General features: G+C 49.0%; 1 protein-coding gene across 8 annotated transcripts in view; it reads left to right on the top strand.

Moving 5' to 3' along the window:
• PALD1 (phosphatase domain containing paladin 1) overlaps positions 1–22,084 on the top strand; it is a 97,497-nt gene that overhangs the window by 54,152 nt on the left and 21,261 nt on the right. For all 8 annotated transcript variants that reach the window (XM_027129998.1, XM_027129997.1, XM_027129996.1 and 5 more), the window contains one exon: positions 9,258–9,398. In XM_027129998.1, coding sequence (XP_026985799.1) covers positions 9,258–9,398 — 141 coding nt within the window. The remainder of the gene's footprint in view (positions 1–9,257; positions 9,399–22,084) is intronic.

Below are 22,084 nucleotides of genomic sequence, written 5' to 3'. Positions count from 1 at the left end.
CTCCTGCCTACCTGGCCGGCCTGGCCAGTGCCCCTCCCCTGCCCTCCCTACTGTCCTGACACCCTGGCCTCCATGCAGCTCCTCAAACTCATCAAGCGCTTTCAGCTTCTGGGCCTTTGCATGTGCTTTTCCCTTGCCCTGGACCACTTCTCTCTTTCTTCTTCTGGCTGATTCACTGATTCTTTTCTTTTTAATTTCTTATTGTGGTAAAACGTACATAACACAAAATTTACCATTTTAAGCATTTTTCAGTGTACAGCTCTGTGGCATTTAGTACATTCACATTATTGTGCAACCATCACCACCATCTCCAGAACTTTTTCCTTAGGCCAAATTGACCCTATCCATTAAACACTAACTGCCCATCTCCCCTCCCCCAGCCCCTGGCAGCCACCATTCCACTTTCTATCTCTATGAATTTGACTATTTTACATACCTCCTGTGAGGAGAATCATACAGTATTTGTCCTTTTGTGACTGGCTTATTGCACTTAGCGTAATAGCATCCAGTTTCATCCGTGGTGTAGCATGTGTCACAATTTGCATTTTTAAAAGGCTGAGTAGCATTCCATTGTAAGTATCAACCACATTTTGTTTATCCATTCATCTGGCCGTGGGCACTTACGTTGTCTTCACCTTTGGGCTACTGTGAATCACGCTGCTGTGAACATGGGTGTACACATATCTGTTTGAGTCTTTGCTTTCAATTCCAGAAGTGGAATCACTGGATCAACTGGTAATTCACTGTTTAAATTTTGAGGAACTGCCATATTGTTTTCCACAGCAGCTGCACCATATACATTCCTGCCAGCAAAGCACAAGGGTTCCAATTCTTCCACATTCTTGCCAACACTTGTTGTTTTCTGTTTTTTTTTTTTTTTTGATAATAGCCTTCCTAGTAGGTATGAAGTGACATCTCACTGTGGTGTTGATTTGAATTTCCCCACCGACTAGTGATGTTGAACATTGTTTCATTTGTTTTATGGCCATTTTTGTATCTTTCTTGGAGAAATTCCTATCTGAATTCTTCGCCCATTTTTGATTTGGGTTGTTTTGTTATTGTTGAGTTGTAGGAACTCTTTATATATTCTGGATATCAATCCCTTGTTAGATACGTGATAGTTCGGTGGGTTGCCTTTTTACTCTATTGATAGTGTCCTTTCATGCAAAAATTTTTAATTTTGATGAAAATCAATTTGTCTGTTTTTTCTTGTTTCCTGTGCTTTTGGTGTCATATCCAAGAAGTCATTGCTAAATGCAACGTTATGAAGCTTTTCTTCTAAGAATTTTATGGTTTTAGCTCTTACATTGAGGTCTTTGATCCATTTTGAATTAATTTTATTTTTTTAGTTTAATTTTATTTTTTTATATAGCAGGTTCTTATTAGTTATCCATTTTATACATATTAGTGTATATATGTCAATCCCAATCTCCCAATTCATCACACCACCACCCCACCACCACCACTTTCCCCCCTTGGTGTCCATACATTTGTTCTCTCCATCTGTGTCTCTATGTCTGCCCTGCAAACCGGTTCATCTGTGCCATTTTTCTAGGTTCCACATATATGTGTTAATATTTCAATATTTGTTTTTCTCTTTCTGACTTACTTCACTCTGTATGACAGTCTCTAGATCCATCCACGTCTCTACAAATGACCCAATTTCGTTCCTTTTTATGGCTGAGTAATATTCCATTGAATATATGTACCACATCTTCTTTATCCATTTGTCTGTTGGTGGGCATTTAGGTTGCTTCCATGACCTGGCTATTGTAAATAGTGCTGCAGTGAACATTGGGGTGCATGTGCCTTTTTCTTTTTTTTTTTTTATTTGCAGTACGCAGGCCTCTCACTGTTGTGGCCTCTCCTGTTGTGGAGCACAGGCTCCGGACACGCAGGCTCAGCGGCCATGGCTCACGGGCCCAGCCGCTCCGCGGCATGTGGGATCTTCCTGGACCGGGGCACGAACCCGTGTCCCCTGCATCAGCAGGCGGACTCTCAACCACTGCGCCACCAGGGAAGCCCCCATGTGTCTTTTTGAATTATGATTTTCTCTGGGTATATGCCCAGTAGTGGGATTGCTAGGTCATATGTTAATTCTATTTTTAGTTTTTTAAGGAACCTCCATACTGTTCTCCATAGCGGCGGTATCAATTTACATTCCCACCAACAGTGCAAGAGGGTTCCCTTTTGTCCACACCCTCTCCAGCATTTGTTGTTTGTAGATTTTCTGATGTTGCCCATTCTAACTGGTGTGAGGTGATACCTCATTGTAGTTTTGATGTGCATTTCTCTAATAATTAGTGATGTTGAGCAGCTTTTCATGTGCTTCTTGGCCACCTGTATGTCTTCTTTGGAGAAATGTCTATTTAGGTCTTCTGCCCATTTTTGGATTGGGTTGTTTGTTTTCTTAATATTGAGCTGCGTGAGCTGTTTATATATTTTGGAGATTAATCCTTTGTCTGTTGATTCGTTTGCAAATATTTTCTCCCATTCTGAGGGTTGTCTTTTCATCTTGTTTGCAGTTTCCGTTGCTTTGCAAAAGCTTTTAAGTTTCATTAGGTCCCATTTGTTTACTTTTGTTTTTATTTCCATTACTCTAGGAGGTGGATCAAAAAAGATCTTGCTGTGATTTATGTCACAGAGTGTTCTTACTATGTTTTCCTCTAAGATTTTATAGTGTCCAGTCTTAACATTTAGGTCCATTTTGAGTTTATTTTTGTGTATGGTATTAGGGAGTGTTCTAATTTCATTCTTTTACATGTAGCTGTCCAGTTTTCCCAGCACCAGTTATTGAAGAGACTGTCTTTTCTCCATTGTATGTCCTTGCCTCCTTTGTCATAGATTAGTTGACCATAGGTGCATGGATTTATCTCTGGGCTTTCTATCCCGTTCCATTGATCTATAGTTCTGTTTTTGTGCCATACCATTATTGTCTTGATTAGTGTAGCTTTGTAGTATAGTCTGAAGTCAGGGAGTCTGATTCCTCCAGCTCCGTTTTTTTCCCTCAAGACTGCTTTGGCTATTTGGGGTCTTTTGTGTCTCCATACAGATTTTAAGATTTTTTGTTCTAGTTCTGTAAAAAAATGCCATTGGTAATTTGACAGGGATTGCATTGAATCTATAGATTGCTTTGGGTAGTATAGTCATTTTCACAATATTGACTCTTCCAGTCCAAAAACATGGTATATCTCTCCCTCTATTTGTATCATCTTTAATTTCTTTCATCAGTGTCTTATAGTTTTCTGCATACAGGTCTTTTGTCTCCTTAGGTAGGTTTACTCCTAGGTATTCTTTTCCTTTTGCTGCAATGGTATATGAGAGTGTTTCCTTAATTTCTCTTTCAGATTTTTCATCATTAGTGTACAGGAATGCACGAGATTTCTGTGCGTTAATTTTGTATCCTGCAACCTTACCAAATTCATTGATTGGGTCTAGTAGTTTTCTGGTGGCATCTTTAGGATTCCCTATGTATAGTATCATGTCATCTGCAAACAGTGACAGTTTTACTTCTTGTTTTCCACTTGTATTCCTTTTGTTTCTTTTTCTTCTCTGATTGCCATGGCTAGGATTTCTAAAACTATGTTGAGTAATAGCGGCGAGAATGGACATCCTTGTCTTGTTCCTGATCTTAGAGGAGATGCTTTCAGGTTTTCACCATTGAGAATGATGTTTGCTGTGTTTTTGTTGTATATGGCCTTTATTATGTTGAGGTAGGTTCCCTCTATGCCCACTTTCTGGAGAGCTTTTATCGTAAATCAGTGTTGAATTTTGTCAAAAGCTTTTTCTGCATCTACTGAGATGATCATATGGTTTTTATTCTTCAGTTTGTTAATATGGTGTATCACATTGATTGATTTGCATATATTGAAGAGTCCTTGCATCCCTGGGATAAATCCCACTTGATCATGGTGTATGATCCTTTTAATATGTTTTTGGATTCTGTTTGCTAGTATTTTGTTGAGGATTTTTGTGTCTATATTCATCAGTGATATTGGTCTGTAATTTTTTTGTATTATCTTTGTCTGGTTTTGGTATCAGGGTGATGGTGGCCTCATAGAATGAGTTTGGGAGTGTTCCTTCCTCTGCAATTTTTTGGAAGAGTTTGAGAAGGACGAGTGTTAGCGCTTCTCTAAATGTTTGACAGAATTCGCCTGTGAAGCTATCTGGTCCTGGGCTCTTGTTTGTTGGAAGATTTTTAATCACAGTTTCAATTTCAGTGTTTGTGATTGGCCTGTTCATATTTTCTGTCTCTTCCTGGTTCAGTCTCAGAACATTGTGCTTTTCTAAGAATTTGTCCATTTCTTCCAGGTTGTCCATTTTGTTGGCATAGAGTCGCTTGTAGTAGTCTCTTAGGATGCTTTGTATTTCTCTGGTGTCTGTTTTAACTTCTCCTATTTCATTTCTAATTTTATTGATTTGAGTCCTCTCCCTCCTTTTCTTAATGAGTCTGGCTAATGGTTTATCAATTTTGTTTATCTTCTCAAAGAACCAGCTTTTAGTTTTATTGATCTTTGCTATTGTTTTCTTTGTTTCTATTTCATTTATTTCTGTTCTGATCTTTATGATTTCTTTCCTTCTACTAACTTTGAGTTTATTTGTTCTTCTTTCTCTAGTTCCTTTAGGTGTAAGGTTAGATTGTTTATTTGAGATTTTTCTTGTTTCTTTTTCCCTCTTAGAACTGCTTTTGCTGCATCCCATAGGTCCCGTAGGTTTTGGATCATCATGTTTTCGTTGTAATTTGTCTCTAGGTATTTTTTGGTTTCCTGTTTGATTTCTTCAGTGATCCTATTTAGTAACGTATTGTTTAGCCTCCATGTGTTTGTGTTTTTTATGTTTTTTTCCCTGTAATTGATTTCTAATCTCATAGCATTGTGGTCAGAAAAGATGCTTGATATGATTTCAATTTTCTTAAATTTACTGAGGCTTGATTTGTGACCCAAGATGTGATCTATCCTGGAGAATGTTCTGTGTACCCTTGAGAAGAAAGTGTAATCTGTTTTTGGATGGAATGTCCTATAAATATCAATTAAATCTATCTGGTCTGTTGTGTCATTTAAAGCTTGTGTTTCCTTATTAATTTTCTGTTTGGGTGATCTGTCCATTGGTGTAAGTGAGGTGTTAAAGTCCCCCACTATTATTGTGTTACTGTCGATTTCCTCTTTTAGAGCTGTTAGCAGTTGCCTTATGTATTGAGGTGCTCCTATGTTGGGTGCATATATATTTATAATTGTTATATCTTCTTCTTGGATTGATCCCTTGATCATTATGTAGTGTCCTTCCTTGCCTCTTGTAACGTTCTTTTTTTTAAAGTCTTTTATCTGATATGAGTATTGCTACTCCAGCTCTCTTTTGATTTCCATTTGCATGGAATATCTTTTTCCATCCTCTCACTTTCAGTCTGTATGTGTCCCTAGGTCTGAAGTGGGTCTCTTGTAGACAGCATATATATGGGTCATGTTTTTGTATCCATGCAGTGAGCCTGTGTCTTTTGGTTGGACATTTAATCCATTCACGTTTACGGTAATTATCGATATGTATGTTCCTATTACCATTTTCTTAATTGTTTTGGGGTTTTTTTTTTTTTTTTTTTTTTTTTTGTGGTATGTGGGCCTCTCACCTCTGTGGCCTCTCCTGTTGCGGGGCACAGGCTCCAGACGCGCAGGCTCAGTGGCCATGGCTCACGGGCCCAGCCGCTCCATGGCATGTGGGATCCTCCCAGACCAGGGCACGAACCCGCGTCCCCTGCATCGGCAGGCGGACTCTCAACCACTGCGCCACCAGGGAAGCCCATTGGGTTTGTTTTTGTAGGTCCTTTTCTTCTCCGTGTTTCCCACTTAGAGAAGTTCCTTTAGCATTTGTTGTAGAGCTGGTTTGGTGGTGCTGAATTCTCTTAGCTTTTGCTTATCTGTAAAGTTTTTGATTTCTCCATTGAATCTGAATGAGATCCTTGCCGGGTAGAGTAATCATGGTTGTAGGTTCTTCCCTTTCATCACTTTAAATGTGTCATGCCACTCCCTTCTGGCTTGTAGAGTTTCTGCTGAGAAATCAGCTGTTAACCTTATGGGAGTTCCCTTGTATGTTATTTGTCTTTTTTCCCTTGCTGCTTTCAATAATTTTTCTTTGTCTTTAATTTTTGTCAGTTTGATTACTACTGTGTGTCTCGGTGTGTTTCTCCTTGGGTTTATCCTGCCTGGGACTCTCTGCGGTTTGTGGATTTGGGTGGCTATTTCCTTTCCCATGTTAGGCACGTTTTTGACTATAATCTCTTCAGATATTTTCTCGGGTCCTTTCTCTCTCTCTTCTCCTCCTGGGACCCCTATAATGCGAATGTTGTTGCGTTTAATGTTGTCCCAGAGGTCTCTTAAGCTGTCTTCATTTCTTTTGATTCTTTTTTCTTTATTCTGTTCCACGGCAGTGAATTCCACCATTCTGTCTTCCAGGTCACTTGTTTGTTCTTCTGCCTCAGTTATTCTGCTATTGATTCCTTCTAGTGTATTTTTCATTTCAGTTATTGTATTTTCATCTCTGTTTGTTTGTTCTTTAATTCTTCTAGGTCTTTGTTAAACATTTCTTGCATCTTTTTGATCTTTGCCTCCGTTCTTTTTCCGAGGTCCTGGATCATCTTCACTATCATTATTCTGAATACTTTTTCTGGAAGGTTGCCTATCTCCACTTCATTTAGTTGTTTTTCTGGGGTTTTATCTTGTTCCTTCATCTGGTACGCAGCCCTCTGCCTTTTGTTCTTGTCTATCTTTCTGTCTGAATTAATTTTTGTATATGGTATAAGGTAAGGGTCCAAGTTCATTCTTTTGCATGTGGATATCCAGTTTTCCCAGCACCATTTGTTGAAAAGAATGTCCCTTCCCCATCGAATGGTTTTGCAAAAATCATTTGACCGTATACACGAGGGTTTATTTCCAAGTCTACACGTCGGTCCCTCAGATGTGATAGTTAGAACTCTCTCTACTCACACCCAGTCCTGTGCCAGGAGCTCTGTGTGTGCTCCCTTCTTCACCCTTCACAGCTCCCAAGGGTTAGGTGCCCTTACTACTCCCAGTTGATAGATGAGGAAACTGAGGTGCTGGGAGCCAAGCTCATCACCCCAGAACCACGTCAGAGAGGTGATGGGGTCAGGGCACAAGCCAGGTAGTTGACCTCTGAATCTGTGTTCTAAAGTTACATCATGTGACCCAAGGATGCCCCTGTATCCCCATCCTTAGCCACCCCAAGACATGCTCATGTCTAGACCAGCTTCCTTTGTAATTAATTCAGGCCTGTGGAGCCCACAGTCCAGTGGGGAACATTCAATAGACTGTGAAGAGTGCTGAAATAGACATTGGTTCTGAGCGCCAAAGGTGCAGCTGGGGGAGCCCAAGAGGGCTTCGTGGAGGAGCTGACATTTGAGTGCATTTTAGAAACATGAGTGAGTCTCCTGGGGCTGGGGGGAGGGATAGTGTGCAGAGGGGATCAAACGTGCAAAGGAGGGAGTCTCGAAGGGGCAGGACCTGTGGAAGGCTGCAGTTGGCCAGAATGGAAGGAGGCAGGGCTGAGGTGGGGGCCCTGACTGTGAGGACCCTGGAAGACCACACTGTGTGTTTGACCTTAACCTTGGGGCCAGCAGAGAAGTAGGGGAGGTCGTGATCAGATTCTCATTCTGGAGGCCAGTGTGTGGAGGAGGGTGTGGAGAGGAGAGCCTGGGGCCTGAGTGAGGCGGGGGCCGCCTGGTGAACAGGAGTCCAGTCACTATTGGCTGGTCTTGGGGGCCATTGGTTGTGAGGCAAAGAGGGAAGACACCCAGGATGACCTCAGGTTTCTGGCTGGCGCTGGTGACAGCCAAGGAGATGAAGAATTCAAGGGGAGGAGCAATTTAGGGGGAGAGGCTAGGAGTTTGGTTTGTTGCATTTGAAAAAGCTGTAGCCCTCTGCCTGGGGAACTGCCCCTGGGCCATCCTGGGGACCTACCTGTGGTCCACACTCCTCTCAAATGAGATGTCCGACCCAGAGCTTGGGATCCGGGTGTGGCCTGAGCCGGATTAGCCGAGGGTCCTCCCAGGTGACGGCTCCTCTTTTCCCACTGGGCTGTAGCTCCACCCCTGCCGGCGTGCTGGCCCTGGGCCAGTTCCTTCTGAGCAGCGCAGGGGTGAGGGAGCACCCTGCCTGCCGCGATCCCGCTGGGGCCCGGTTGTGGAGATGGGTCAGATTGAGAGAAGAGCTGAGTTGGGTTGGGTTTTGGTCTTTTGTTCATTGAGCATCGTCTGCGGGGCACCTCCTAGGTGGAAAAGCTATTGCTCTCGGGGATTAGGGAGCTTCTGGTCTGGTGGGGAGCAGACGTGAACAAGTGGGGACACGGATGGGATGGATGAGTAGGTGGAGGTCGACTTCGGGGCTGTGAAAGGACCGAGCGGGCTGTTGGGGTGACTGAGGGGGCTCCAGGAAGGCGTTGGAGCCCTGGGGGGGTGGGTTATGAGGGAGGCTGGGAGGCAGGTGGGGTCAGGTGCTGGGGGACCTTGTAGACGTGGGGAAGCTTTCGGTTTTTATGTTGAGTGCAAGGGAGCCAGGAAGAGACTGAAGCCCAGGAATTACACAAACAGGACGTGCTCACACTTACACTTTCCTATGGCCTCTCTGGCTGCCAGCGAGGAGAAGGAGGGGCTGCTGCAGTGGGGGTGGGAGGTGCTGGAGGCTTGGGTTGGTGCTGGCGCAGGGGTTGCAGGGTAGGCACATCCAGAGGGGGGTCCGCAGGGGCGTGGTCGGGAGGGTGACTGTGGGGAGAAGCCCTGCCCTGCGGAGTGATCTTAACGGGCCTCAGTTTCCCCAAGTAAAGGGGGGCTTACTTCAGATGAGCGGTGTCCACACTGGGTTCCCCAGAGCTGGGTGTTTCCGAGGTGTCTGGGGGCTGCTGCCGGGTGGAGAGAGAGCCAGCGAGGCCCCCGCTTAGGCCTGTCCTGTATCCCCGCCTCGCCCGCCAGCCCCAGTTACATGACAGCTATCTGTTTTATGGGTTAGAGTCCTGGATAAGGCTTCGTTTGAAGCAAGGTTCCTGCTGCTTAAAAAATAAGCACCTCTGGAGCTCTGGCCTCAGAGATACGGAGGAATGCCCTTGTTCCCCGCCCCCATCTGAGAAGCAAGGAGTGGTCAGGGCCTGGACCTTGAGGCCAGTGCGGCCCTTGGTGTGGGTGAACCTGTTGCCGGGGCTAGAGGGCCCCCCCCCCCACCTTGGTCTTCTCTCTGCTCATTCCCCTCCTCTGGTCCCAGGTGGTGATGAAGGTGGTGCAGCTGCTGCCTGATGGGCACCGTGTGAAGAAGGAGGTGGACGCGGCCCTGGACACGGTCAGTGAGACCATGACGCCCATGCACTACCACCTGCGGGAGATCATCATCTGCACCTACCGCCAGGTGAGCCTCAGCCCTGGCCCGGGTGCCGTCCCCACGTGCACAGCCCAGGAGGCGGCCACCGTGGGTGTGAGGGCTGGGGGCCCCACGGGACCCGCAGGGGCTCTCGGTCACTTCTTCACTTTCTGGAAGCGGAGGTGATCCCTGACATGGAAATACGGCCAGCCCCGGCTCGTCCCGGCTGCGCTCTAGAGCGCTCGGTGGGGTGTGTGCGGAGGTGAGGTTCAGGGTATTTAGCAGCTGCTGCGGCTCTGGGACCCGTCAAGGATGTGACCGGTCAGACGAGCACCCTGTCCTAGATCCCTGTGGTGCCAGGCATTCACTCTCCGGTTTCTGGGCCCTGGGGGCCCTGGGGACCCTGGGCAAGAGGCAGGTTGGTAGATGGGTCCTGGAGAGTGGCTGTTTAATATCCGGCGGGGAAGCCGTTCAGTGTTTTCACAGCTGATGCTGCCTGAGGGACCGGGCATTCAATAATACAAACCGAAAGTTTTCTAAAGAAGTCCAGATTTCGTATAAACCTTCAGATTTTTAGCCTATCTAGAAAAAATGTGCCCTCCAGTCGGCTGTGGTTCCCCGTGCTCTGTCACATGGGGCCCAGCTGGTGTGGCCATGTAACCCGCCGGGCCGCTCTGGGCATCAGATTCTGTGGCCTCTGGCCTCTGTGTGGAGCACGCTGACCTGTTCTTGTTCTTCTCTGGCCCAGTGAACTTGCTTGGCTGCTGGAGAAGAGGGTGCTGGAGTGGGAGGGAGCAGCTGTGGGGGAAGCCGAGGAGACTGAGCCTGAAGTGAGGGAGCACCCCTCTGGGTGCCGACCTTGTGCTCTCTGCTGTGGGCAGCAGTCCCCAAGGTCAGCTTCTGCCTGTGGCCCCTGCAGGGAAGAGGCAGCTCCAATCCAGCCCCACGCGCAGTCTGCATCTGGCACATGTGAATGGCTGATCCAGGCCAACCTTTGCTTAGGGTCATCGATCAGACCATGGTTGGGAAAAAGGGTGTTGGGCTAGAGACAGGCCATCTGGGGTCAGGCTGTGCCCAAGGTCAGAGGTCACTTGGAAGGGCCGCCGAATTTGGGGTGGGGAAAGGGGTTAAGGAGTTTCAGAAAATGGACTTTGCTGAGCTTTGGAAGATGGGCTCATTTTCCCCAGGGCCAGCAGCTCCGTTGTATATCCCCTTTGGAGTTGCCTGTGGGTGTCACTCATGGTGGTCTCGTATTCTGCCACCAGGTGGCAGCAGTGAACTGAGAGCCTGAGCTCCTCCTTTCAGGACACCCTGAGAGGGCGGAGAACTGACGCTCCCATTTCTCTCTGTAGCTGGAGACCCAAGTAGTTGAAAAAGGATGCCTAGCCCTGCTTCAGAGCACCCATAGGCCCTCTCCCCACACTGACCACACTCTGTCAGAGTCCCCTTCTCCACGGCCCCTTCCTTCCGGCCCTGCTAGCCCTTCACTGCCTTTAGGCAATTTAGGGACCGCCCCCGCCAAAGGTGATAGGCCCTCCCCTCCTCTGAGCTCTGCAGCCATGGATGTTCACTGTGGGGCACACCGAGGGTGCAGCAGGGAGCATCATGGGGACGTGAGCCTTGGGAAGAGAGGAGAGGTCCCACAGAGCTGGCCTTGAACAATCCCGAGGTAATGAGAGCCAGGCGAAGGCACTTCAGGCGGGAGGGAGCGCCTGGGCGAAGGCCAGGAGGCTGAAAGGTGCGAAGCGAGTTCAGAAGCAGTGAAGGTGCTTCGGTGCCCGCGAACACAGTTGTGTTGGAAATTGTCAGAGATGAGGCTGGGTGGGTGAGTTAGCTGTACTCTGCTGGCAGCGGGAGGGAAGGGTGGTGTGGCTGGGGCTATGTTCAGCAGTAGATGCTCTGGCTGCCTTTGGGGTGTGGGGTGTTTTAATGGAAGCAGAGCCAGTGGAGGACTCTCGCCCCCTCCCCGCCAGGCCAGCCCCCTCATCTCCGTTCCAAAGGCTAGGATGGTGCTAACCTCTGCAGTGGGAGGAGGGGAATCCCTGAGCCCCATTCCTGGGCTTCCTGGTGTTGGTGATGGAGGGATAAGGGTCCGGGGCAGAAGCAAGATGTAAAGTCATTCCCCAATGTGGCCACCAGGTGGCACCAGCGAGCTAGGGTCAAACTCTCAAAAGAGCTGAAGAGGAGGGGGGCCTGAGACACCCTCTAATCCAGTTCTTCTCACCCTGACTGCGCAGTCAATTCACCTCGGAGCTTTAAAACAGGCCCATGCCTGAGCTCCATCCGCAGAGAGTCTGATTTAGTTGGTCTCTTATGGGGGCCGGGGCATGGAGTTTTCCTTAAAGTAACTTAGGTGATTCCAAAGTACAGTCAAGGTTAAGTACCACGTACTCTAAGCAGGGGTCCCCAACTTTAGTGAGGTTCAGGATCACCTGGAGGACTTGTTAAAACGCATATTGCTGGGCCCACCCCCCGGCTTTTGATTCTGTAGGTCTGGGCGTCTAGCAAGCTCCTACATGATGCAGGTGCCCCTGGGCGGGGCCCGCACTGCGGGTTCTGCCGCTGGAGTGTCTGGCCCTCTTGCTCGCTCCTTTTATAGCAGCTTTATTGAGATGTAACTCACACACCACACAAGTCACTTATTGAAAGTGTGCAAGGCAATGGTTTTTAGTATATTCACAGAGTTGTGTAACCATCGTTACCACATCAACTTTAGAACATTTTCATCATCCCAAAAAGAAACCTCTTGTACCCACTAGTAGTCGCTCCCCATTTCCCCCTCCCCAAGCCCTGGGCAACCGCCGACCTACTTCCTGTCTCTGGGGATTCGCCTATTCTGGACGTTTCATATAAATGGCATTATACGATATTTGGACCTTTGTGACTGGCTTCTTTTACTTAGCATAGTATTTTTGAGGTTTATCTATATTGTAGCGTGTATCAGTATTTCACTCCTTTTTATGACTGAATACTGTTCTGTTGTGTGGATAGATCACATTTTGCTTATCTCTTCATCAGTTAACGGACATTGGGTTGTTTCCGTTTTCTCGCTATTATGAATATAGAGCTGCTATGAGCATTCATGTATAAGTATTTGTGTGGACGTGTTTTCAATATACACAGGAGTGGAATTGCTGGGTCATATTATAACTTTAGGTTTAATCTTTTGGGGAACTGCCAGACCGTTTTCCAAAGTGGCCGCGCCATTTTATATTCCCATCAGCAGTGTGTGAAGATTCCAATTTCTCCACATCCTCGCTAACACTGGTGATTGTCCTTTTTAAAAATTTTTATTTATTTTTTTGGCCAGGCTGCCTGGCTTGTGGGATCTTAGGTCCCTGACCAGGGATTGAACCCACACCCTCGGCAGTGAACGTGCAGAGTCCTAACCACTGGACCACCAGGGAAGTCCCTGGTGGTTGTCCTTTTTGATTTTAGCCATCCATTATAGCTGTAGCCCAGATGATTCTGTGGCTTCTTAGCTGGTCACTGAGAACTTTTGTGGGTGAAATGGGGCCTGGAGTCCTCACTCCCTGCATGGGAGACTGTGCATCTTTCTGCCCTTCTAGGAGGTCGTGTCTGGGTGCCCTGGCAGAGAGTGGAGTGGATGGGGGTCCCTAAGGTCCCTGAGTGGGGGTCAAGCAGGTCCAAGAGGGAGGGGAGGGTGTGCGGGGCACTCTTGCTGTCAGAGTCAGCTATGAAGAGGCAGGGAATCAGTTTGGGGATTGCCATTTTTTTAAAAAAATTTAATGAATTTATTTTTGGCTGCATTGGGTCTTCGTTGCTGCACAGGTGCTTGCTCTAGTTGCGGCAAGCGGGGGCCACTCCTCGCTGTGGTGTGTGGGCTTCTTATTGCAGTGGCTTCTCTTGTTGCGGAGCACAGGCTCTAGGCACGCGGGCTTCAGTAGTTGTGGCATGCGGTCTTCAGTAGTTGTGGCTTGTGGGCTCTAGAGCTCAGGCTCAGTAGTTGTGGCGCATGGGCTTAGTTGCTCCGTGGCATGTGGGATCTTCCCGGACCAGGGCTCGAACCCATGTCCCCTGCATTGGCAGGAGGGTTCTTAACCACTCTGCCACCAGGGAGGTCCCAGGGATTGCCATCTTAACAATAGTCACTCTTCTGATCCATGAAGAAATGAGGTATGTTTCCATTTATATTGGTCTTCTTTAATTTCTTACATGATGTTTTGTAGTTTCTGGAGTGTAAGTTTTGTACTTGTCTTATTAAATTTATTCCTAAGTATTTTGTTATTTTTATGCTATTATAAATGGAATTGATTTCTTAGTTTTATTTTTTTAGTTTGTTCATTGCTACTGTATAGAAATACAACTGATATTTGTATGTGGGTCTTCTATCTTGCAACCTTGTAGAACTCGTTTATTAGTTCTAATACTTTTACTTTTTTAGTGAATTCCGTAGAATTTTCTGTATACAAGGTCATGTCATCTGCAAGTAGAGATATTTTATTTTTGTCTTTCCAATATGCATGTCTTTTATTTGATTTTCTTGTCTGATTGCCCTGGCAAAATCTTCCTGTACAATGTCGACTAGAAGTGGCAAGAGCAGACATCTTTGTCTTGTTCCTGATCTTAAGAGGAAAGCTTTCAGTCTCTCACCATTAAGTATGATATCAGCTGTGGGTTTGTCACAGATATCCTTTGAGGAAGTTCTCTTCCATTCTTGGTTTATTGTGTTTTTTAATGAAGAGATGTTAAATATTGTCAAATGCTTTTTCTCTATCCATTGAGATGATTCTCTGGTTTTTGCCCTTTATTCTATTGGTATAGTATATTGTTGGAATTGATTTTTGGAAATTAAACCAAGCTTGCATCCCTGGGATAAATCCTACTTGGTCTTGGTGTACGATCTTCTTTACATGTTGCTACGTTTGGTTTGTGGAGGATTTTTGCATCAAATTCATAAAAGCTATTGATCTGTAGAGTTCTTTTCTTATGATGTGTTTGGTTTGGCATCAGGGTAATATTGGCCTCATACAGTGTTGCCCTGTCACGGGGAGACAGAAACCTAGGGAGGGAGAGAGGGTATCACAAGTGTGTTAGTCAGCTTGGGCTGGCATACCAGACCACCACAGACTGCGTGGCTTAACCAACAGAACTTTATTTTCTCACAGTTCTGGAGGCTGGCAAGTCCAAGATCAAGGTTCTGGCTGATTGAGTTTCTAGTGAGGGCTCTCATCCTGGCTTATATACAGCCGCCTTCTCACTGTGTCCTCTCATGGCCTCTGTGTGTGTGCGTGTGTGCGTGTGTGTGTGTGTGTGTGTGTTTTGTGTGTACGGAGAGAAGGGAAGGGAGGGAGGGGGCTCTCTGGTATTTCTTCTTATAAGGACACTAATCTCAGAGGTCGTCTAATCATAGACGCCTTCCAGCCTGGAGGTGCTGTTAGAGAACAAAGAAAGAATCCAAAGACCGTGTTCCTAGCCCAGGTTTCACAGACCAGTGTTAACAAAGGGAAGGATCTTTCAAGGGTTGCCAACATGTAGCCTTGTTAAATGTGTTCATTTTAAAGGAAGGAAGGAAGTAAAGAAGCAAAAATTTAAAAAACCCAACTACCATCTAACATGGTTGGCATTTTAGAAAAGAAAGGTTATTTTAGTACCAGAAAAGTAGGTGGGTGTTCTCAGAATAGAGGACAGTCCTTGAAAAGATTTATATTTCTCAATTCCTGCGGAGTTGTGAGACTGGTCATAGACCTAGATTTGGGAATTGCGACGAGGCCACTGTTTACTTTAGTCAGAAAGGCAGAATGCCTCCTTCAGGGTCACCCTACACTCGCCCAGGCCTGACTGGACCCAGAGCCCCTGTCCTGCCTGAGGTCAGGGTGATCTGAGCTGTCCCAGCTGCCTCCAGATTTGAAGGGGCATCTGGCCAGCTAGGTGTGTGTGTGTGGACCCTGGAATGGACTTAATTATGACCGTCAATCCCCGTGTGGATGGGAAGGAAGCAGGTTAGATTGTCCTGGGTTGACTGGTGGAAGGAACGAGGATGTGGGCGCTGGAAGGCGCTGGGTTCCTACAGGGCCATCTTCATCCTCTCTGACTACCTTTGTCCCCGCGCCTACAGGCTGGATTAATGGTGCTTCCTCGCAGCGCTGTGTGTGGGAAGGACACAGTAAATGTTCGAAAATGGGCGGTCCCAAGCATCATTGTAGGGCACAGTGTCCTGTGATGTTCTTCCTAGCTGCAAACCCCCTGAACAGACTCTCAGATTTTAGTGCCAAGGGGACTTAGAGAGCATGTGACCTTTCTGTTTACAGATGAGCAGGAGAGCGGACTGCCCAGGGCCCCACGTGAGTTGATGGCAGATCAGGGATGAGAGGCAAAGATCCTCACTCCCAGCCCCGAGCCCCTCCCCTGACCACGATGCCCTTGACCCCAGGTCTCAGTCCACGTTGCCCTGGTGGGCTGTGGTGGGCTTGCTGAGGCTCCAGAGGCAGCTGCTTCCTCTACCCTTTCCCTCTGATGGACTGACTCCTCTGGAAATTGGCAGCCATGTCTCACCCCTGGTACCTGGCTGTTTATTTAGACCCCTGCCCTCTGGTTTCAAGCCGGAAGCCCCTGGCTGCTCTCCGGTGGAGCCTGCAGCTGTCTGCTCAGAACAGGCCAGGTGCTGCATGTGCAGTGACTCTCGTTCGCCTGGTTGGACACCCAGGACCTCTGAATGGAAATGGACCTCAGCCCAGGCTCAGGTTGGGGGTGTATCGCCTACATGGGCTCCATTTGCCTGGGAACATTCCAGGTCCTGTCCACATTCTGCCCATCAGAAGCTTTCCTCCCAGGATCCCACAGCCTTGGGGTTCTGAGACTGTCAGCAGCACGCACTCCTCAGCTTCCTGCCCTGCACCCCAGATCCCCCAAACAGTGCCTTTCCCTTCCCTGGCCCCGCCAGGTCCAGCAGTCAGCTTACACCTTAATCACAAGCAATTAAGAAAACGGCTCCTGGAACCTGGCGAGTGACTTCTGCCAGCTGTAAACCTATTTCAGGGCCCTTGGTGGAGAAGAGCGGGAGAACGTGGGGGTTGCTGCTCTGTCGTGGAGCAGAAAGGAGGGCTCAGAGTGTGTGTAAGTCTCCGTCTGCACGGCGAAGTCACACAACAGCGACGAGGACTCTTTGTAGCTTGTTTGTGGTTTTGGAAATGATAGTAGCCCATTACCCAGCCTCCCAGGGACGGTTTCAGTTTTGCCTTCTCTTCCTGTTGTTCTCTGGGCCGGTGATGGTACCGTGAGCCTCACAGCACATGCTGCTCTTTCTGGTCTTTGTGCTTGTGCGCTCACTTCCTCTCACGGGGTGATCGCGCTGTGTACACAAGCTGGCCTGCTCATTCACCTGGATGACGTTCTTCCACTTAAACATGTGCTCCGTCAGCACATGCTTGCTGAGCGCCTGTCCTGTGTCTGGGGATGGAGCCGTGAGTGAAGCTTCACTGAGCTTAGATCCTAGTAGAATGAGGAGAGGCTCATTAATACATGGCTTGAGCTCGTGGACACTTCAGCCTGTCTGTTGAAGAGCCTCTACATCGTCCTGTGTAATGTCGGCATGATACCTGGTTGAGTGGATGTACTGCGGCATCGCCTGCTCTTCCTGTGGAGGTGGCCCGTGAGATTACTTCCTGTTGTTCTCTGGGCCGGTGATGGTACCGTGAGCCTCACAGCACATGCTGCTCTGCCATCCATGTGGCTTGTTTCTGAGGCTGATTCTTAGAAGTAGGATTATTGACTGAGTTGAAAAATAGGAACTTATTTTTTTTAATTATTTTGGAAAATTTCAAACAGAACAATTCAAAGTAGGGAGAATAATTTTCACAGACCCTTGTGTGGCCACCTCCCAGCTTCAGGAATCGGGGCCAGTCTTATTTCATCTGAAGCCCTACCAGTGCCACCCACTACCCCAACTGGATTATTTTGAAACAAGTCCCAGACCTCATATTACTTCCTCTATAAATATTTCAGCATATCCATCAAAGAAGGGATCTTTTAAAAAAGACCATCATAGGGACTTCCCTGGTGGTCCAGGAGTTAGGACGCTGTGCTTCCACTGCAGGGGTCACGGGTTCGATCCCTGGTTGGGCAACTAAGATCCCGCAAGCTGCGGCGTGGCCAAAAAAAAAAAAAAAAAAAAAAAAAGACCATCATAACGCCATTATCACACCTAAAACGACAGTGATTTCTCATCCTCCAATACCTAGTCAGTGTTAGATTTTCTTACTGATCTCACGATGTATTTCTGCAGTTGGAGCAGGGCCCACACAAGATCCACGGGTGGCATTTGGCTCATGAGGCCCTTAAGTCTCAATGAATCTAGAACATTTCTCCTCCTTTCCTCCCCTGAAGTGAACGTGACGAGGTAACCAGGTTATCTTCCCGGGCGTCCCACAGGCTGGAGCTTGCCGATTGCACCTGTGGGTTTAGTTGAGCCTGTGTCGCAGTTCCCGTGCTTCCTGTAAATGGGTAGAGCAGAGGCTTGATCGGACTTGGCTTGGTGTTTGGCCGGCACAGTCGCGGGTGGTGCCGTGTGCTGCCGCGGGGGCCCGGAAGGTCCTGTGGCCTCTGCTGTGACCTGGCAGCTGCTGGCGGTCATCCCCTGGATTCCTTATTTCCTTGGGGGTTTGCAAAATGCTGATACACCGGCTCTCTCATTCCCTCTGCATTAATTAACTGCTGTACTTCCAGAAAGAGCCGTCCCCGAGATGCAGTGAGGGCAGGAAGGCAGGCCCTTGGATTTACCCGTCCCCAGGGGAGGTTTGGGAGATACTTCTCTATAGCCGAGTGGAGGTACTCAGTAAGCCCTAACGTTCCTCCAGACTCGGATGGCACTGGAGTCTGTGATGAGGGCCTGGGGGTGACTGGGTGGGGTGGGCCGGGAGAGGGCAGATGGAGGGGCTCATGAGGGGAGGCTGGGAGTTGCTGGAGGCCAGGGGGCCAAGGACACGTGGGGCCTGGGTGGTGTCCACGCCAGGCTCAGAACCAGCCTGGGAGGTGTCCACGCCAGGCTGACTGTATACATTTTCACATCCACAGTCTGGCTCAGTCCTCCCTGTGTGCCTGTGCCTGACCGAGTCAGCTTGTAACGTTGCCTCCATTTGAGGAAGGGAGGCCCTGGGCTTGTCCGAGGGCACACAGCTGGTAGATGATGGCAGGAGGAGAGCACGACTCCAGCCCCCGACTCCCAGATCAGACCCTCTCCACTGTGCCACACTGCCGCCCAGGGAAGAGGGGGCAGTTTCACCTCCCTTGCCCATCTGCAGCCCCACTGGGGGAAAGCGTAAAGCCTGGAAGCCATGGTCCTTGTCCTTGTATTCCCCGCCTAAGTAAGGGGAGGAGCCCAGAGGACAAGAAGACATCCCACACTCGGGTCTTGGCTGTAGAAGGGCATGGGGCCAAACCTGCACACACATTTTCCGTGGAGACAGACCTTCCCCGGTGTAGCAGTCTGGACGCCTCTCTTTGCCGAGGCCTGTCTCAGGCTGCCTGGCCTCTGGGGGCTGCAGCCCGTGATGCCTCCTCCATTCCTATAGAGGCAGTGAGTTTGGCTCAGGGCCTGATCACCCCATGTGTGTGAGGGGCCCACAGTGCTCAGGGTATTTTTAAAAATGCCTCAATAGGAAAAAAGAAAGAGAAAATCCTTTGAACTAAGCCACTCCATGAGTTTGGAATAGAGGTGAGAAGACTGGGCCCCCGACTGAGGAGAATCCAGGGGGCCCCCAGCCCACAGGGGTGACACCATCGGGTGAATGAGTGTGTTTCTTGCTGGGCCTGGAAAGGGAAAATATTTGTGACAGAAACCGAGGTCAGGGCTCCTGAAGGAAGTCCTGTTAGAATCATTAATGCCAAGGGCATTTTTCCTTAGCCTTGGCTAGTGACATTAATTCTGTTAGTTCTGTGTTTGAGACAGTCTGATGTGTCTCCTGTCTGTCCCTTCAGAAGGAGTTTGAGGAAAATCTGAGGTGAAGGTACCACACGGAGAGAAGTAAAACGTCCTTTGGTCCCAAATCGAGATTTATTTTATAGACTGTGATGCTTTAACTTTGAGCCGTGCTTTTTGAGTTTTCTAAGAACTTCCCTCTCTTTCCTCTGATCCTCAGAGCAGCTGGTGAGGAGGTGAGGGTGTGTTTTATTAGACCCATTTTCCTGAGGAGGACACTGAGGCCTAATGAAGTTTTGTGACCAGCTGGAGGCAGGGTTAGCACCAGTCTCCCAACTCCTTGGCCTGCATTCCTTTCCTTCACTGTGATGGCCATGACCCAGGGGACAGTTCTCTTGTGGCAGGAAAAAAAAGGGCTGGCAAGGACGCCACCAGCCCTTCCTGGTTGCACTGCCCTGGGTTGGTGCAGAGTTGCTAAGAGGTCAGAGAGATCCAGCTCAGCACCGCAAGGGCGAAGATTATTTCTTTTTTTAAAATAAATTTATTTATTTATTTATTTTTGGCTGCATTGGGTCTTTGTTGCTGTGCGGGCTTTCTCTAGTTGTGGTGAGCGGGGGCTACTCTTCATTGCAGTGCGCGGGCTTCTCACCGTGGTGGCTTCTCTTGTTGTGGAGCATGGGCTCTAGGTGCGTGGGCTTCAGTAGTTGTGGCACACAGTCTCAGTAGTTGTGGCTCGCGGGCTCTAGAGCACAGGCTCAGTAGTTGTGGCGCACGGGTTTAGTTGCTCTGTGGCATGTGGGATCTTCCCGGTCCAGGGATTGAACACGTGTCCCCTGCATTGGGAGGTAGATTCTTAACCACTGCACCACCAGGGAAGTCCCGAAGATTATTTCTTAAGAGAAATGTAGAGAGAGAGAGCTCTGGCCCTGAGCCCCAAGTGGGGTCTCTCTCTGTCTCTCCAAGACTCCGGCATGGCCAAAGTTGTTCCCTGGAGACCTCATCCTGGTAGGTAAAGTGTCTCAGGCCCTGCAATTAGAGCAACCCTGGAATGCTGTGAGCTGTCACGTAAAATATGATGGAAGGAAAGGGTTGCTTCCCAAGGCTCTTTCACACCAGGCCAAAATAGAGCCAGTGGATTGGTGAGCAGCTTTCATTCAGATGGAGTGTGTGGGTGTGGGTCTGTGTGTGTAAGTGTGAGTATGAGAGTGTGTGAGTAGGCTCATGTTCTCAGTAGTTGAGACCTCCCTTGCTTTCCCTTCGTTCCCATCATACGGCTGAGCTGGAGCCACTTCCACCCTCCAGGGGGACTGTGCTGGTTTGTGCAACGGCATCCGTCAGGGGAACACTGACAGGGTGCCAGGCGTGGTTTCTGAATGTGCGCCATCAGGCTTGGGATTTTCAGTGGTTTGGGAGGGGTTCAGATCTCAAGCCCACCGTCTCCCTGCCTCCCGCCTCCCCCCCGCACCCTCTCCGTCTCCTGAGACCCTGCCTCTGTGCTCATTGCTGTCATTGTCAAGTTCGTGGTTGTCACTAAAGGCGCCTCTTTCTGCTGCTCATCTCTGTTCCACGTACAAGGGCTCATTCCTGAAACCCTGACTCAGACCCTGCCTGGCACAAGTAGGGCTTCACAGATGTCTGCCTGTGAGCGAGCGGATGGAAAGCGGACAGTTGCATAAGTCATTGTGTGATTAAATAGGAAAGCCGCCCCCTCTACCACCTCTGTATCTTTTGGTTCTTTGTCCACATCGTTGGTCTCCAGGAGAGGGCGCTCTTCTCCAGCAACCGGAAGAGCCCTGGCAGGGGGTCGGAAACCCTGGTTCTAGCCCAGGCTCTGCTAGTAACTTCTGGCACAACCTTGGGCAAATCACTTTGACCTGCCTGGGCCTCTGCTTTTCCATCTGTCACCCGGGGTCACTACTGCTGCCCCACCTGCCGTGAGGGGTGGCGGTGAGCACCTGCCTGGGTACCGGTGAGGTGGCAGTGGGGTGTACGGTGGCCGGGACACCAGGCTGACTACCTTGGTTATGTGTAGAGACAGTGGGATCCTGAGGCCAGGACCGTGTCTGGTCAGCACTGAATCCCAGAGCCTGGTCTAAGGGTGACCGGTGTTTGTTGGACGAACATCAGAGAAGCACATGGTGCCAGGTTTAGCCCCTTCATGCTTTGAAAGTGCTGATCAAAATATGACATCTTTGAAAAATCAGTTACCCGCCTCTGGGGCAAGGGCCTCTTTCTCCCTTCTGGGGACTAGGCGTGGAAAGCATCCTTGGACGTGAGGCCCTTCAAGCCCATGCAGGCCTGAGGATGGAGTCTGCAGGGACTCATGCAAAGCCCCCAAGGAGAGGGGTGGCGTTCAATTTTGAGAAGAAGGGTGGCGTCTGAGCTCTGGGACCCTGCCCCTTAGAAACTGACCATCTTTGAGGGCTGTGGGCCGCCCGCCCAGTCTGGACCCCGCCTCAGCTGGAGGGCGGTGGTCGCCAGGCCATGCTTGTTCCTGGGGAGCGGGTGGGGAGAGGGCAGCAGGGAGGTTCCAGTAATGACCGCAGGTTCCACAGGGTCACTCTGGTGCCGCACGGGGAATAGACAGCAGGGGCAGGGTTGAGGGCGGTGGCAGGGAGGCCAGTCAGATGCCGTCACTGAGATGAGGTGGCTTGACTGGGGCGTGAGAGGGGGCAGCTTCTGGGGGTGTGTTGACATAGAGTTGACAGGATTCCCTGATTGGCTGGATGTGGGGCTGAGAAAGGGAGAAGTGGAGGAGGGATGTCGGTTTGGGCCTTAGCAGCGGGAGTCGCCTGTGAGATGGCGAGCTTGTGGGCAGGGCAGGTTTGGGGAGCGGTCCCGAGGCCCGTGTGGAGTG

The sequence above is a fragment of the Aethalodelphis obliquidens genome, unplaced genomic scaffold (genome assembly GCF_003676395.1).
Source record: "Aethalodelphis obliquidens isolate GAN/ISIS:26980383/991018 unplaced genomic scaffold, ASM367639v1 scaffold37, whole genome shotgun sequence".
NCBI lineage: Eukaryota > Metazoa > Chordata > Mammalia > Artiodactyla > Delphinidae > Aethalodelphis > Aethalodelphis obliquidens.
This window is presented reverse-complemented; position numbering and strand designations above follow the sequence as displayed.